Source organism: Lycorma delicatula, chromosome 3 (assembly GCF_047948215.1).
Source record: "Lycorma delicatula isolate Av1 chromosome 3, ASM4794821v1, whole genome shotgun sequence".
NCBI lineage: Eukaryota > Metazoa > Arthropoda > Insecta > Hemiptera > Fulgoridae > Lycorma > Lycorma delicatula.
Genome location: NC_134457.1, coordinates 49,800,807 through 49,819,555, shown reverse-complemented (window position 1 = coordinate 49,819,555; position 18,749 = coordinate 49,800,807). Strand labels below are relative to the sequence as shown.

The 18,749-nt window shown below is 31.6% G+C and overlaps 1 protein-coding gene across 3 annotated transcripts in view; it reads left to right on the top strand.

Annotated features, from left to right (window-relative positions):
• LOC142321586 (uncharacterized) overlaps window positions 1-18,749 on the top strand; it is a 419,684-nt gene that overhangs the window by 369,398 nt on the left and 31,537 nt on the right. For 2 of the 3 annotated variants that reach the window (XM_075359799.1, XM_075359797.1), the window contains exons 6-9: window positions 2,278-2,513; window positions 4,461-4,568; window positions 5,731-5,916; window positions 14,160-14,252. In XM_075359799.1, coding sequence (XP_075215914.1) covers window positions 2,278-2,513; window positions 4,461-4,568; window positions 5,731-5,916; window positions 14,160-14,252 — 623 coding nt within the window. The remainder of the gene's footprint in view (window positions 1-2,277; window positions 2,514-4,460; window positions 4,569-5,730; window positions 5,917-14,159; window positions 14,253-18,749) is intronic. The other variant, XM_075359798.1, reaches the window with a different exon arrangement.

Sequence of the window (18,749 nt, the reverse complement as noted above, 5' to 3'; positions counted from 1 at the left end):
GTTCATTATAATAAATTTATAAGAACTAATTAAAAAAAAAAAAAGGTTAATATTCTGATGTATGTAACCTGCGTCCATGATAATTTTGAAAACTTATTTTCTGTTCATTAAGATTGACATCTTTTTCGGTTACTTGTTATTTTCTCAGGGAAGTTAAGCAGTTTGCCCTTGTAAAACTCTTTTGCAAGGTCATTCCAAAAAGTTCAAACTCCCCATGACTAATTGCTTGGTCTTATTGAAAATTAGCAATTTTGTTAACAGTGCACCCTTTGTTTGTTTAACATGTCCTTATTGAATAAAAAAGTTATTTTGATGTTCTGTCAAACAAAATTATTTTATTGTATAGTATTTATTGAAGACTCTGTGCAAAAAATACATGACACAAATTAGTGGCTAACTGCATGGCAAATTTTTACTTAAAGTAGAAAACAAAAATGAAACACTTGATGACGCAAGATAACACTAAACACCAAGATAACACCAAAAAATGCATAATAGACACTACCCATATTAGAATTACCTTTGAAAATCACCTAATAGAAATTAGACACATACTGAGACACTACATAAACTAATTTTGTTTTAATCAGAGACCAAATCAAATTAAATATAACATTTTAAAAACTTCCATTTTGTGATGTAATTAAACTGTGTTCAAAAGTAATAAATCTGAATTTGAATTTCTAAACATATGTTTTCCAAAATCAAAGATGCTGCCAACAATAGCGATTGATGCAATAACAGCACCAAAACAGATGGACATAAAAGTGACTTGTAATAATGTGTTTAATAGATTTAGCTCAGATTATTGTTATTTCACCCACTGGGTTAGTCTAGTGGTGGCATCCCGACTAGGCCTGGCTGATGACTGTGAGATGTAATCAGTTAGAGGGTCTAAATACAACCTCAGGTAAAGCTCCTCAGGGCTTGGAATGGAGGGGGCGGTGTGGCAACTGGTAATTTTACAAGGTGGGTGTCTTCCCCCTACAGGGTTGGAATGGTCTAGTGGTTAACACGTCTTTGCAAATCAGCTGATTTTGAAGTTGAGTGTTCTAAGGTTCAAATCCTAGTAAAGGAAGTTACTTTTGTACGGATTTGAATACTAGTTGGTGGATACCAGTGTTCTTTGGTTGTTAAGCTTCAATTAACCACACATCTCAGGAATGGTTTACCTGAGACTGTACAAGAGTACGCTTCATTTACACTCATACATATCATCCTCATTCATCCTCTGAAGTAATGTCTTACGTGGTTCCAGAGGCTAAACAGAAATAGAAAGAAGATTGTTGTTATCTATAAATTGTATATAAATTTTGTTATGTTGTTAATTGTGTTAAATAAAAAGATTGAAAAAATATATATGTTAGTTAAATCTTAATAAACTTGCACATTTTACACATAGTATGTAAAAGTCATCATTGATTGAACATACTAAAAAATTTGAAAATTGTTTTAAAAACAAAATAAATATATTTGGCACATACAACTAGCATGTTGTTTTAGTATAAAAAATAAAATTTAAAATAAAAATACAATTTATTATAATGAACGACTGGTTCTGGATAAGACAGAAAATTAGTGTGAGCAGTCCCTTTGTTAGTTGATTGTTCTCTTCCATTTCCCTCCTTTTAGACATTACTTTAGTTCTTTTTCTTGGGCAAGTACCATTGGAGTTGGGTCGGCCACTATGGTTTCAACTGTATTATCATCATACTGGTACTTTTGGCAACTGGTAGGACTTCTTTATTGGAGCTTAGTGGGGTAGCTGTTCTGTTTACCTTTGAAACTGTCCAAGGATTATTTTCTCTGTGGGGCTGCACAAAAAGCCACAAACTGTTGGCTGAAATGCCTACATGTTTGTATTTTAATGACTAATCCATCTTATCTAATCTATAATGGAAATAATTGTATCTAATCCATTAAATACAAGCATGTATTAAGCAAGTTTCTAGTGTATCTTAGGATAAGCAGCATTTGTAACATCTTTGAGTATTGAACTACAACATAATTTTGGAAAGGTCTATCTCTTATTAGAAAGTCTTATCTCTTTTAGATTTATTGTTTTGCAAAATGTTAAATCACAAACTGATCTGCACATTTCTTTATATTTTTTACAGTATTTAATTGTTTGTGTAATTAACTGTGAGTGTGTTTTTCCTATATTTATATATAGGAAAATATTAATATTATTGTGATTTGGGTTGATTTATTCATATTTACTTGTTATTCTCATATGTAGTAATTAAATTTTTAATCTGTTAACTTAATATTTTACAGATTACAAAAGGGCTAGAGCAGAATTAAAGAAACGTTCAACAGATACATTGCGTTTACAAAAGAAGGCTAAGAAATGTGCTGGGAGTGATTTACAGAGAAGAGTCGAGAGCTCTCTTCAGGATGTTACTGAACGTAGACACATTCTTGAAGAGACAGAAAAAAAAGCTGTTAGAGCGGCACTTATTGAAGAACGCAGTCGTTTTTGCCTCTTAGTTGCATTTCTTAAGCCTGTTGTTGTGAGTTATGAATGATTTGTTATATTTCTAGAATATGTTAATGTGTTTTATGTATAATGTATATATGGTGAGGCTTTTTATTATATATTAATAAATAAGAAATATCATACAAGTAATTTATAGTTAAACTAATCACTTACTATGAATTTGTAAGTTTGGTAGTTATTCAGCATTAAATTAAATATAGAATATTTTCTCCTTTCTATATTTTTAAAATAAAAATTAATTGTAACAGGTTCATAAGTTTTTAAACTCCCCCATAATTATTTGCATAAGATACATTGATTTGTTGCTGTGCATTATCTGTCCCAGTCTTTCTTATGACTATAACAAATGTAAAGCATCAAGATAGATGAGACACCAGTCAGTGTTGCTTTCTGTGAGAGTAGTTTTCTTATTAGTATATCCATTAATTTAGTAGAATTTATAATTAATTTAGTAAAACCAGAATAATTTAGACAGAAACTGTGAAAACCTGCAAAAAATGTGAATAATAAAGCAGTTTTATTTGGTGAATTTTAATTTAAAATGAACCCGCATTAAAACGTAACAATTTTAACTCTACTCATAAAAAATTATAATAATAAAATATTGTATAAGATTACATAAAAGATTGTATAAATGTTAACTATTTGATGATGAAAATAATAAAGCAGCTTCAGACTAAATTAAACTTATTACTTCATCAATGGACAGCCTTCAACATATTACAGGTTACTGATGTTTGCTAATATATGATCTCTGTTTTATATCTGATATCTGTATGTTGGTAAAATTTTTATTTCTTTAAGGCCCTTTCGCACTCCTGCTTTAAAACTTCATTATGATTTTCTGAATCATCGGCTGGTTATGATGAACTGATAGATTGTAAACTATTGGCTTCCTGAATGAATTTAGAAATGATTCACAAATACTTTTTGACTCACCTTTTACACTGTTTGTTAGTCAGATCAGTTGTATGTGTGTATGTAAGTTCATATTGAAAATTATTTTGGCAAAACAAAAATTATGAGGAAAATAAAATTGAAATACTTAATAAGTACTAGACTTCATTCAAGGTGAATGAACCTTGATATACAATATACTTTGCTTTATTGAGAAGATAAGAAGCAGAATTGATTGGAAAATCAGAAGGATGAAAAATTTGGAAGGTTTTAAGGATTACTAACAGCAAGAAAAATACTGTTGGAAAAGGAAAAGTTCATAGAATGTTCTATTTGGAATGTAATAATGTATGGAGGGGAAACATGGGCTGACAAGAAGGAAGAGAAATATCTCTTTAAGTTTTAAAATATGGTTTTGTTGAAAAATGGAGAAAATAAAATTGTGTAACAGAGTTAGAAATGAAGTGCTAAGAAAATGGTTGAAAAAAGATGACTGTTGAAAGATATTACAAAAAGGAAAATGTCATGAATTGGGCATACATTGAGAATAAACTGCTTTTAGAACAGAATCTTTGAAGGGAAAACAGGAAGAGGAAGAAAAATCACTAATATGTTAGGTGTGATGAAGAAAGGAGTTATGTTCAAATAAAAAAGGATGCACAGCATAGAGGTGAATGGGAGAGTCACTTAATTCATGTTTTAGGGCAGTTTTACAAAAGAAAAGTAAGAATAAATAGAAAATTACTGTCGCCTTGAAATCTGTGCTATAATTTTTACTCTTGAAAACTTTTTGTTTTATAATTAGGATAGATACAGATAAAACTATTTTTATTAGTTTGTTTTTAAATCATATTATCTTATCATTATTAGAAGTAAAGCAATTAAATTTATGTTTTCCCGGTGAATTTGTGTGTTTTCTGATTTAGTAATTGTACTGTATATGTACACACTTAATAAATTTAAAGATTCAAATTTGAAGTATAGATAATTGAATGTGTAAGTGATTCAAAATTATTGCAAGTTGATAATTTATCTAATATTCATTTGTAACTTTTTATTGCAGGATGAAGAAGTTGCAATGTTGTCAGAGTTATCACACTTACAAGAAGTTGTTGATCAGCTGGAAAAACATACTGCAGATCCTTACACTCTCCCGCCTGCTAGTGAACAGGTATAAATATTTAATATAAAACTGTACTTTCTGTTGCATAAAAATTTATCGAGTTATTATAAGTTAGATTGGTATTGATAGTATGTGATAAGAAATTGTTAAATTTGTGAGCAGCGTAAAAAATAATGGCACTATTGACAAAATATTCATACTCTCATGAAAAAGTAAATTTAAGTAATGTCATCATAGAGGTAGTTAATCATCTTTATGACGTCATATAATTTTTTTGGTTAGTAGTTATTACCCTTTGTGATGATTATTCTTGAGATTTATTTTGTTTGTAATTATTTAGTATTGTTAAAGTTACTAAATCACATTTTTGTGAATGTGTAACGTGTTAATGTGAATTTACATATTTTTATAAAAAGTGTATTTTATAATTTTCATCTTGTTAAGTTAGACGAATGAAATTTCAAACTATTTTAAATATCTATTGCAAGATGTTTTATTCTTTTAAAACATATAAGAATGGCTTTCTGATTCATACTATTGTGATACAGAAACATTTTAATTGCTTGAAAACAGTTGAACATGATTTAACTCGTACCCGTAATTATCTGTTAGAAGATTATACTGTTTTAAAATGCCATTTTTTTTTTCTAATTTTAAATTAAGAAATTCAAAATATCAAGGAATGCTTTAGCCTCTACTTTAAAAGAACACCATAGTGAAAACATTACTCTTATCTCTTTTATGTAAACTCAACTCACTTTTTAAGTTTGTGATACAATTTATAGAATTTTATTTTAATTTTTTTCTAGTTATCTGAATTTGTTGTTGTAATTACATAATATTGTAATAACTGATAATATTGAGATATAAAATTTGTTTTTTTAGTTAATGAAAATAGTTTTGTTTCTACTGTTGATAACAGAAATATTTCTGTCAATACATATTTATACAAACTATCCTTGGACTGAACTGATAATTTTCAAAATGTTTGTAAATTTCAGTGTAAAATAGTTTAAATGATTATTAAGATATGATTGTTCTTTTTTTTTATCAAATTTAGTTTGATTTATTTTACCATTGTGTTCTATCTTAGATTCTGTTTTATGAAATTGTGTTAAATTTCTTTTTTGTATTCAAATAGATTTTTTTAGATTTATTAAATCAACCCAAAATTATATTTTGTTTTTTACAAATTTTTTGTCCATTACAGGTTATTACAGATTTAAAATGCATAGATAATACATGGACTTTTCAGACTCCGCCCAGTTCACCCAGTTCATTGGGTTCTCGAAAATCAAGCATGTGCAGTATCAGTTCACTAAATAGTTCGTCCAGTGGTAGCACCAAATCACATCATTCACCTAGCCACCACTACTGGCATCGATCTTTGTCACAGGTCATTATCTAAAAAATTTTAGATTTATTCCAACATATTTATAAAATAGAAACATGATAGCAGTAAACACTGTATTAATTAATTATTTCATTTATATTCACTTCTGCCATTTCTTTTAAATTTGACATATTTATATTTTTTAAAAATGGTAACATGTTATTGGTTAAAAAAAGTTACTCAAGAAGAAAAAAATCTGTTTCTATTTAATTAATTTTTTTATGGTCAATACAATAAAATGTATAAACAGTGCAATTTTGGGGGAAAAAATTATCCCTATTTTGAAAACTGTAATTTTGAGGAAGGAATCTGGTAAAAAATTGAATATAGTACTTCATTAATGTAAAACTTTGACCTAAGTCATGTTTATCATTTTGTTACTTATAAAAAAAATATTTTTAGTTAATGATTAATGTAATGATAATTTATTTAATTAATAATTTTTATTAATATTGATATTATTGAAAGAATACACTCTAATCTGGATTATTTTCTGAACCCTTGTGCAAATCACTTGTCAACTATGTGAGTGTATGTGTATGCTCATTTGTTCATACTTCATAAAGTTTGAACAAACTTGATGACCTACTTATAATGTACAGAACATATTGAGAAATTCATATTTATTTTTCTTATCTTAATTTAAAATTTAAATAAAATAAATGATGGTGATACATGCAGTAAGTATATGTTATTACCATTACTGCTTCTTTAATTAACTTAAACTACTTTATTTCTTTACTAGCACACTGAAGGTGCTTGTGAATTCATTATATCAAGGAAATTTGATGCATCAAATTTCCTTGAATTTTGGCTAATCACCTTGTCGTATGGTTGTATTATAAATGTATCTCATTAAAGCTGTATTTATTTTTTATAAATATGGTATTGTCACATGTAAACATTTTTTAATTGTTGAAATTACTATTACAACTATATGTTATAATTGTTGTAAATGCTTGACAATTAAAATAGATTAGTAGATCAATCTATAATGTTTGTTAGGCTGATAGTGAAATGATTAGCATTCTAGTTTTTCTCATCTAGTCACGGTTCAATTGTTTGCAGGGTCTGGCATTTTTTCACTTTTTATTTTATTCATCTTCTACGCCTTGTTTTTACTAATTCAAATAATAATAATATTGATAAAAATAATTTAAATGTTTCATATGGCTGACAGTACTGATGATAACATTACGTAAATGTTTCTATTTAAAAAAAAAAAAATTGGATCTTTATTTATGAATATTTAGTATATTCATGATTTTGTAATTGTACACTGAAATTTCTAGTTCTTATGTGAGAGCTGTTAAAAAACAAAATATTTATAATAAAAACAGAATATTGAATGCTAACATTAACAGATCCAATTGTAACAGAATTGATGGAGAATGAGATAAAAAAACTCATATTTACATGAACACTAACCATTATACTGAGCACTCATAAAATGATTAGTTATGTATCATTTTGTATAGTTGTTATTTTTGCCAACTAAGAATGTTTCTACAGTGCCTTTAGGCACTGTAGAAATCTAAGCTGTTTTAACAGCTTAGATTGAAATTAATTAAAATTGATAAATTATTCATCATAATTATTCATAAAATAAACTCAATTTTATAATAATTAATGCAGTGTGAATACACACATGTGTACACTCATAGAGAGAGAAAAAAATTCTTTTCTTATGTTATTTAAAAGGTAAGTATTGTTTTGATTATTGGTAAATTTTTGCAATGTCTCTGTTCTCAAGTTTGACTGCTATCTATCTCATATATTTAAAGAAAAATTATTTGTTTTCAATTATTTTTATTTTTACTGTAGTTAGTTTATGTCGTAAATCTTTATTTGTACATCTTTGTATAAGTCTTTGTTAGTGTAAAAGGCCTGAGTAATTTTTTCTTTTGAAATAATTATGAGTTATAAATTTTAATGATTGGTAGTAATTAAATTTTTTTTAACTTCTTTCATGCATAAACATTTTAATTTTGCTAATTTTTTTTTCATAATTTGCCATTAATCTTTTAAGAAAGTGAATTAAAAATATAACGGGTGAACCATTGAAACAACTAATTATAAATGTAGTTTTTTTCTTCAGCAACATTTGTATATGTTTGGTAACATTCAGTAATAATAGATCTTATTTCTATTCCAATTAGTTGCAATGGAGTTTTGTATGGGACATCTTGACCCTGCAGGGAAGACACCCACCATGTGACGGGTCCAACCATCACATCACCCTGTCTGTACCTAGCCTTTAGGATCTTTACCGAAGGTCATCTACATTGCCTCTAGACATATCTCAGTTGGCTTCTGTCAAGATGCCACTGATGTGAATGCCACAAGCGACATTTGGTATACCGTGCCTAGCTCAGAACCCACAATCATAAATAATTTTATCAGGTCTCAAACAGGACCACCTGACCTGACTGAGCTGATGCAACCACTATCCTACCCAGTGTTAGGGACGAGTTCAGCATACAACTCAGGTATCCAAATCACCCACAAAATAATAAGCAACAAACTAAATAAACTTAACATATAACTAACTAAACTATCCATCTGTACTTTTGTGATTAAAACTTTTATGAAAATTGGTGATAGTTTTATAGCTGCACAAAAACTGTGTCAACATCACTTCAATAGCCATCAATGAGCAATAGCCTGATTAACCATACGGATTGATTAACTTAATTGTTAATAGTTAACGGTATAGATTTTCAATTTGACTTTTTGCTGCTAATACAAAAAGTCAAATTTTTGCTGCTAACTTTAAAATTTTTAAAAACTTTTGCATAGTGTTTTTTTAATGCCACTTTTATTTGGATATCAGATTAAACAGAAATTCCACTATTGAGATTAGATCTCGGAGCATGCAATTTTTTCTTGGGCTGTTTTAAGAGTAAGGTATACTACAGAAATCCATCCTCATGATATATTGAAAAATATAAAAAAAATTTGTCATAAAGTTACTGCAGTTCTTGTGCATATCTGTCACATCAAGTTTTCTGTCATATCGTGTGATGGAAACCAATAAATTTCATTTGAAGAAGGTCCATCTTTTGTGAGGTGGAGCTTTCTTCAAGGTGGTCCCACCTGTAGTGAATATTCAGAACATAGAATATTTTAAGGGAGAGTTAATGCTGCTAAGTAAACTGTCAATTTATAGAAAAAGATCTTTTTAAATCTATAAATAGTGTATTTTTAATCACTTATTTTGTTGGCTCTTCCATTTTTATTTTTATTTCCATTTTTTATTATTATTATTATTATGCTTTTACGGCCAACATGGGACCACTTAAGTCAATTTTAGTTGGATCTTTTCTGAGAAAAGCGTGTTATTTTACTCTTTCGAGCTGCCCAGTATTTCTTCATCCGTTCAGATCTTGCTTTCTTTTCTTCATCCGTAAACACCCTCTTCGTTGTATTTTGTCGTTTGTCTGTCTTTTGTTTAAATCTAATGCTTTTATCTTTTAGCTTTGTAATTTTTCCAGTTTTATTCTGTAGGTCAGTCAGGGAAATTCCCAATTCTTTCTTCTCTAATTTCTTTGATCCATCCTACTTCTAGCTTTTGGAACCAGAGCTTTTCAATGATATTTCTTGACAGTCTTGTTTGCGGTGTCCTTATGAGATGACCGAAGAAAGAGATTCTTTTTTTCCGCATAGTATCAGTAACAGGCTCTATTTCTCGATACACCACCTCATTTGGCACAATCCACCATTGGCCTTCTTTTTGGTGTTTTTTATTGATACACGTTCTGACAATTCTCCTCTCTATTTTCAGAATTTTATCAATTCGGTTTTTCTGAGTGATTTTGAAAAGGGTCTCGCTTCCGTAGGTGACTTCTGGCTGTACTACAGTTTTATAATGTTTAAGTTTTGTTTGAGCAGAAAGGCATTTTTTGTTATATGTTGACCAAGTTAATTTTTGGGATTTAATCATTTTATTTGTTCTGTTTTGCCATGTCACTTTTTCATTTAAATTATAAGTTATTATTTCCCCTAGATATTTAAATTGTTTTACTATTTTAATTTTCTGATTGTTTACCGTAATGTGCTCTATTACCAGAGGATCTATGGCCATTAGTTCAGTTTTTTCGAAAGAGATATGAAGCCCTATCTTTTGTGCTGGGTTTTGAAGGCTCATGATTTGTGTTTTGGCTTCTTGAATATTATTTGCTAAAAGAGTGAGGTCATCTGCAAATCCTAGGCAATGTAGTGTGATGGAATTTTTCTTAGTACCCATTTTTATATTTTTGGGATTTATTTCATACCATTTTCTCATGACAAATTCAAGGGCGCAGTTAAAAAGGAGTGGTGAGAGGCCGTCTCCTTGTCTCAATCCAGTTTTTATGTAGAAGGGTTGAGAGAGTTCACCTCTGAATTTCACTCTGGACTGGGTATTGGTTAAAGTTAATTTTATCATGTTTACGAGTTTAGGGTGAAGGCCCAGGTTTCTCAGAATATTCAGCATGGATGGTCGGTGTATACAATCATAGGCCCTTTTAAAGTCGACGAAGGTGATTATTAGTTGTTTTTTCCGTCTTTTATATAAGTCCATCATAAGTTTTAGGGATATTATTTGCTCCGGGCAACCTCTCCATGGCCTAAATCCCCCTTGGTATTCCCCAAGTTCCAGTTCAAGTTGGTCTTTGCATCGGTTGTATATGATTCTCGACAGGATTTTGTATGTGCAATCCAGGAGAGATATGCCTCTGTAGTTTTCAGGATTAGTTTTATCCCCTTTTTTATGTAATGGATGGATGAGGGCTGTGGTCCAGTGTTCTGGAAGTTTTTCTTCGTTCCATATTTTCACGAGGCATAGATGTAGGGAAGTTTTGACTGAATAAACTGATGAGTGTTTCCAGAGTTCTGCGAAAAGCTGGTCTTCTCCACTTGCTTTGTAGTTTTTTATTTCATTTAAGGCTGCGAGAACTTCTTGAATTGTTGGCGGGTTGATATTTACTGGTGAAGTTTTAACTGGAGTTTCAGTGTCAATCTCAAAAAGCTCTGGGGGTCGTCACAGTTGAGGAGTCTATTGAAGGTTTCTGCCAAAATTTCAGCATTTTCTTTATTGGTGTGGGCCATATTTCCTTTTTTTCCTCTCAGTATAAGGGTGGGTGGTTCATATCTTTGAAGAGCCTGACCAAAAATTTTATAATAGTCTCGGAAATTAGTTTTCTTGGAACTTTCTTCTATTTGCTGAATCAAGTTTTTTTGGGCTTGTCGTTTGGTTCCTCTTATAATTTTCTGAGTTATTTTCCTTTGTTTGGTGAATTCATGGTTAGATTCTTCAGTTTTCTGGGTTTGGTGGTTGATCCAAGCCCAGTGTCGGTCTTTGACTGCTTTGTCACATTCTTCATTCCACCATTGGTGTTTTTTTCTTGGGTTTATAGGGGCTAGTTCTTCAGCTATTTCTTTCAGTTGGGATGTCAGTTCTTTTAAATTATTAGTTAATTTGATTTTTTTTGTTGTTTCTTCAAAGATGGCATTGTTTATTAATTTATGTGGATCATAAGCTCTTTTGTTTTTAGGTTGGGATTTTTTCTTTTTATGCGGGGTGAATTTTATCTTAACTTTAATTAAGTAATGGTCCGATCCAGTATCTGTTCCTCTCAAGACTTTTACATTATAAATCTCCTTGTGATAATTCCGGTCCATGCAAACATGATCCAGTTGCCATTCTCCTTTTTTCCAATCTGGGTGTTTCCAAGTCTTCAATTTGTTTGGTTTTCTCATAAAATAGGTGGATTTTGAGATCATATTATGGTTTCTGCAAAATTCGACAAGTCTTTGGCCGTTCTTGTTAGTTTTCTTTTGGGCAGGCCATTTTCCGATAATATCACGATATCTTCGTTCTTTACCAAGTTGGGCATTAAAGTCCCCTATTAAAATCTTCGTGTGGATCTTATTTATGTTGTTTGCAGTTTGGTCAAGAAGTTCCCAGAATTTGTCCATCTCTTCTCTATCTTTTTTAAGATTGTTTTTGTCATTGGTGGGAGCATGGACATTTATTATGGTGTAGAATTTATTGGCTGATTTTAGGGTTAAGGTTGAAATCCTGGGGGAGTAAGACTTAAATTCTACGTCTGAGTCAATTATTTTAAGATTGATTGCAAATCCTGTTCCGAACTGTGGGCAATTCTTCATCACACGTTTCCCGGGGATTCCTTTGTAAATTCTGTAACCCTGAGATTCAAACGGCTCTCGATCGGTGTTTCTCATTTCTTGAAGTCCTGCGATTAGGATATTTTGTTTGTCCATTATGTCTGTTAGAGTTTTTAGTTTGCCAGGTTGAGTTAGAGAATTAATGTTGTGAGTGACAATGTAGTTTATTTGCTTGTGTCTTATCCTCAATTTTGAAGTTGTGTTGTTTTTGGGTGTTTCCAAACGCTCCGATTCATTGTTATCTTCTAAGCAGCTGCCCACCGGATCCGAGTGCAGCCTTCTCTGGTATTTACCAGACGGTGGATTTTTTCTTAAAAGACCTTCCATATTTGACTTTCAAAGGCAAGTCAGCCTTGGATGGAAATAAATTCCCGAGTTACAACTCTGGATGTGATCCAGAGAGGTGATTCCGATTTAGTTCACCAGTAGAAATCTCCACGTTTCTAACTGGTTATCCAGACGAACCAACGTGGAGGCGCAAACCGATTTTTTTAATTGTGATTTTAAGTATGGAGAAAGTTTAAATCAGTTCCGGAATCATTTCGTCCCTTCCATTTTATTTTATTTATTTTTATATAAAAGTTTGAAATTGAAGAGGATTTGTTTTTAAAATTGATACAGTGGAGTTTACTTATTTGTTTACACCAGAAACAACAGGCTGATGCCCAGTTACAGTTTTTTGGTGTTGGATGAATTTTATAGTATATGAAAAATTCCAAGCCTGGCCGGGATTCAAGCCCAGAACCCAGTTTATAAGTTAAATAAGAAATAGAAATGCTTTTTCTATTCTCTTGCATAAATATTTCTTTGATACTTTATGATGATGAGAATTTTTAGTCATGTTTAATAACACATTGGGTTATAGGTATTTCAAAATACAATAAAATTATACTATTTTATGGAATATAATTTCCCTAGTAAGTAGAGGAACAGAGTTTGTAGTGAATTCTTTATCACTACAAAGCATTTATTTACACTATCTGTCCCAGTTATACTTATTGTTATAGTGCATGTAAAGAAAGCATTTGAGGTATAATCTTTCATTTTTGTAATAAGTGTGCAGCTATTATGGTGAACAGTGTGAGGTTGCCACTTGTAGAGCTAAACGTTATGTGCACTTAAGTAGGACAGACATGCTGATGTGCAGTAGTTTGATTCAATTATAAAAGCAATAGGAAGCCAATTTTCACTTTCCTCAGTATTTCCACAAACAGATTCGACAAATTTGTTGAATTATATATAAACAGGTATCTTTAAGGATTAAAAATGTTAATACAAAACTGAATTCATTTTATAACAAAATACATAAATTTTGTAGTTTTATAATTAAAAAATTAGTCGTGAAATATTATACAGTAAGCTATAGTTAAAGTTATTTCGACTTTTTCAATTGAAGTTATGATACAAAATTTACTTTAAATACTTAATTTTTAACACTATATTCAAAGAAATCTGATACAAATTATGCGGCTTGTTAACTTAGTAAAGTTTGTCATCTATAAATCACATTTTTCTTAACATAAAACTGACCTTTGTCAAAATTCTGAATACAGCCTGAGGTAATATAAGGACCAATTAATTGCAGGAGGTGACAATGTGATTCCTTGTAGTGCAGGGTAAATTTTAGTTTTATTTTTTGTATTGTTCTTGAGCTTATATTCATAAACACCATATGATAAAGAAACTTTTGTGTTTGATGGTTTCATTTCTGATAATAGTAGCTTGTTTTGTATTGAATTTCAAAAATAAATATAATTTTTTTTCATGTTTATTAGAAATTATGTGCTTCTTATTTATAATGTTATTTGAAATATTGCATTATTAGTATTTGACTATTTATTATGGTTCATTTTTGTAATGATTGTTATTTACTTAACTTGTATTCTGATTATGTTTAAAAAAAATATAAATGTGATATATTTATTTAATTAATGTATATGATTGTTTTTACATTTTCGTTTTTTCTGTTACCAGTTATTTATTTATAATTTTAATTATATTTATTTATTTATGTTAGTTTTCTGCATGTAGTTGTTGTGTATGTGGCATGTAGATTGTTAGTGGAATGTGTGTTGTAGCGTGCTGCACCTACTGGTACTTTGCGCCTCAGCAGTGTTTCATCCCAAGATTCTGGATTCACGTCTCAAGATATGCTTTTCCTTCGGCCCCAGGTTTGTACTGTTGTTCTGTGATCGCTAAATAAATTTAGCAGTTACCTTATCAATAATTATGTTAAAATTAATTTGTATTTTTTTTAGAATTACTCAATTTTAATCTGAAGGAAAAATTGATAGATTAATACAATATTTGTAATTAAATTTTGAATTGGAGCTGCTAGATTATTATGTAGGATAATTTCAGAATATACTTTCATCAGTAAGAAAGTTAATGAAATATAATACTAATGTTGACCTAGTATTTTTCTTGTAAATGTGCATAAAAAACAATTACATTAAGTTCTTTTTTTATTATAATTTGTGTGTCAGATGCCCTTACTAGCATTCTTTGTGCTTGAATTAGTTGGTAAAACAAAAAAATTAAGTATCTTGTACTTCTCATGTATCATAATGATGTATGGTCAAGTATTTTTTAAATGCTTGAGTGATATCAAGATTTGATATAAAAACTTTTATGGAATGAAAATAAGCCTTATGGTATCACACAAGGTTGGTTTTTTTTTTTAGGCTGTATGGTATCTTTGAATGTATGTGCTGTTAGATCAGCGTTTCTCAACCTGAAGGTCACAGCCCCCACAGGAGTCACGAAATTAGCGTGCAACTTTACATGTAAATGATAATGAAATCATTTTACGAGAAAAAAAATCATTAATTATAAATGTTTTACTTACATTTATAAGTAAGTACTTTCGTAAAGAAAATAAATTAATGAGATAGTGACATATTTTTCATTTAAAAGTTTCTCTATACATGGATCCACGTTAGAAACACACAAAAGCAAATATTTTTTTAAGTGATAAAAGGCAATTCCTAATTAGTTTTTTAGTGCAACCATTGATGAAAAGCCCTTTTCACAGAGGTAAGATGAGGCGAAAGAGATTAATATTTTTAATGTTTCGGTAACTAAATTTGCATATTCACTTTGATAAGCAAGCCAAAACTTATCTAAAAATTCAGATGTGAATTGTAGTTGTAACATTTTTTATTGGCAGGCCTTTCGATGAGCTGATCGTAAATCAACTGGTAATATGGCGGCTGCAACAACTTTTTCACTAAATGGATTCGCTACCCACCTCTTTGAGAAATCATTTTTATTTTCTGGGAAATACTCCGCCAACTGAATTTTTAGCTCATAGAAATGCATCTTCATGCTATTCAAACTGTGGTGAATAATAGTGTCTTCTTCATCCAAATTTTTCTCAGTGTAATTGGATATAAGTGGAAACATATCAAAATTTTTGCTTTGATGGCGAATAATCCAGATATCAAGCTTCTTAATGAAAGCATGAAGTTTGTCTATCATTAATAAAATGTTTTTATCGCATCTTTGTAAATTTACATTTAAGTTGTTTAAATGCGAAATACATTGGCTAAATAAGCCAACAGCAATATATACTCATTATTTTGTAAAAACATTATGAATGGCGTTTGTTTATCCTGTTAAAATTTTATTAATTCATCTCGCACTTCCAATAACCATAACTATTCCCAGGATAACCATCTAACTTTGTATGGAATAGAATTTTCCCAAAAAAAAGAGGCTGTCCAAAAGTGATTTTTTCTTCTTTTTGCCCATTTCATCGCATAGTTCAACAAAACAGCCTATTGTATAATGGTCAACTTTTAAAAAAATTAACCATTTTTATAGCTTTGCAAAGAATTCGTTTGAGATTTTCCAGCATATTTTCTGTGGCAAGAGCAGTGCATGTGTCCATTCTGCCCTCAGTACAAGACAATCTTTTAATTTTTCATAAATCCACTGTTCTTTCTTGTTATCGCCTTTGCACCATCACTACATAGTTCAATTTATTTTGTTCAATCTATGTTATAGTTTTTAGTAGCTTAAAAAAAAACAGCAAAAAGACATTGTCCTGTTACATGACCAAGTATTAATTTGCAAAACAACATATTTTCTTTGATTGGTCTGTCTGTATTGCATTCATATCTCACAAAACATTAAAACTGAGAAATATTTACCATGTCTGTTAATTCATCAAATTGAATATTAAAAAATTCACTTGAACTCACTTGCTGAATTATCTGGATGCGAACATCAGCATCCATGTCATCGATTCACCTGGACACTGTGTCGTTAGAAAGCAGAATTTTTTTTCTTTTTCCATGCTTATTAAAACATTGACCATATCAATTGCAGTAGTCATTATCAGGTTTTTTGCGATTGTATGGGATTTGGACATCATAGCTGCTATTAATGGTATGAAATGAGATGCTTCAAGTGTACTTTTATCAGTATGGCTTGATTTAAAAGTAGAAGCTTATTGATTTCTCAAAGTAGGTAAATTTGGAATTTTCTTCTGAAAAATTCCAAGGGTTTGGCTTTTATGATCCGGATGTTTAGTTTCCAAGTGTCAGATTAATTATTTAATTTTGGCTTCATGTTTTCATTAGAAAGGACTTGAAAGTAAACAACGTACTGTAGCTTTCCATCCAATGAGGTAAATCCATAATTTAAACAACTGTCATTGTACAATTGTTTGCATAGGTCCGAGGCTCTAGCCTGTGCTAACTGTAAGAGGTTGCACAAGAATCATGAGCACCCAGTTGTTAGTAGGGAATGTGGCTGTTACATAAGAGCCATTGTGCTGTACTTTAATTCCTTAGGTGTTTAGTTTAAGTCAACTAAATACCCAGGGTGCTTATGTAGTCCAGGTTGAGTTAGGTGAGATTGTAGAGAGAGAGTCTCAATGTTATCCTTCTGCAGCACCCATATTTAATTAGGGGTGATCTGCCAGGCTTTCATAGCTGGAAAAAGTTTTGTGTAGGGCATACATACCTGTATGTCTGCTATTCTATGCAGGAAGTTGCTTGGTAGTGTCTTTATATGGCAGGTTTCTGACGCACATCATCTTGTGCGTCAGAAACCCATTCGCCATTTCGCGGCCAGAACCTTACAGTTGTTAGTTCATATTTCCAGTACAGGGATTCGACTGAGGAACACCTAGTGAGATGGGATAGGATCCTTCATATTGTGGGTAATGGGCCAATCCTTATTGGTGCCGATGTTAATGTGAAGTTGCTTTTCTGGTACAGTGGGATCACTGATCATGGCGGTGGCCTAATTGACAGTTTCATCGCGCAGCACAATTTTGAGCTCTTTAACAATCATGTTGCAGACCAGTTGGCCACTTATGTCAGTACGGTTAATGGACAAAGGGCCTTTTCAGGTACAAATATTGACCCCTCACCATTTGTAGGGACATCCCTGGCGAGGTCCTTGACTGGTCTGTGGTCGACGACTGTTCTAGCGATCATTGGTTGATATTTTTTGAAATAACAGATGAGCTGCGCAGTGGCCATGAGGGACATTTTCCTGTTTACCGGGGGTGCTTCCTGCATAGGAGGCCGGACTGGCTAAAATTCTCCTCTTTGTTGGAGTCCAGACTGGAGTTTTTTTTTTTGAGACCTTGACAGCCTGCCATTAATAAGTTGCACCAAATAAATATCTTAATTGGAAAACCCAAGAGGTGCTAAGGCTAATGTACAAGGTAAGATTCTCCCTAGGGTCAGGGAACTCAAACCCATTGTTGAGGCCTTGGCTCAAGGCTATGAAAAATTGACTATTAGGCCTGAGGTGAGAGAGGTTGGGAGGGAGATAGTTTCTGTCCCTCCTGTGGTTCCACAGCAGGGGTTGCCTCAGCATAAACAGTACACAGAGGTTCTGAAAGAGAGATGGGAGGCTAGATTCTCCTTTAAGCAGCCAGAGGTTGTGTTCGTCAACCTAAAGGAGAGGGTAACTACTAAAATAACTAAGGAAATGAAGGACAAGTTTCAGATCGTCTTTTGACAAAAGAGGGAGAACCTGAGAATTTGTGGTGTTAGAGAGACAAAAAAGGGTTTAGTCATCATTGCTGATGACACAGAAACTGTGCGGGTCATCTCTGACTCCTTTAAAGTTAGAAAGTTCGACATGAAAGTCAGCCCTAAAGGCAAGAGGCATTCTAAAGTGATTATCTATGACATAGATTGACGGCTGTCTGAGGAAGAAGTAATGGCTTTCATTAGGGAGCAAAATGATCGGATGAATGAGGGTACATTCAAGTCCGAGTGTCAGTTATTATTTAAATTGAGTAGGCGCGAGGCAGAGTGCTACCATGGGAGAGGTTAGTCCTAAACTTTTCAACCGCTTCACTGAAGAGGGCAGACTGTTTGTAGACTTCTCTTTGTGTAAGGTCAAGGAGTATTTACATGTCCAGCGCTGTTTTAAGTGCTGCAGGTTTGGTCACAGGGCTAAGTTCTGTGAACAACCTGCAGTTTACACTCATTGTAGTGATGAAGGACACATACATGAGGAGTGTCCAAAGAAGTCAGAGGGTCTGACTTGTGTTAATTGCAAACATCTCCAGAATGATCATAAGCACTCTGTGAACTGTAAAGCTTGTGGGTGTTATCAGAAAGCTCTCGTTATGTACTATAATTCTATTTCATTAAATGATTAGATTTGGTCACTTAAATGCACAGGGTGCTTACAGT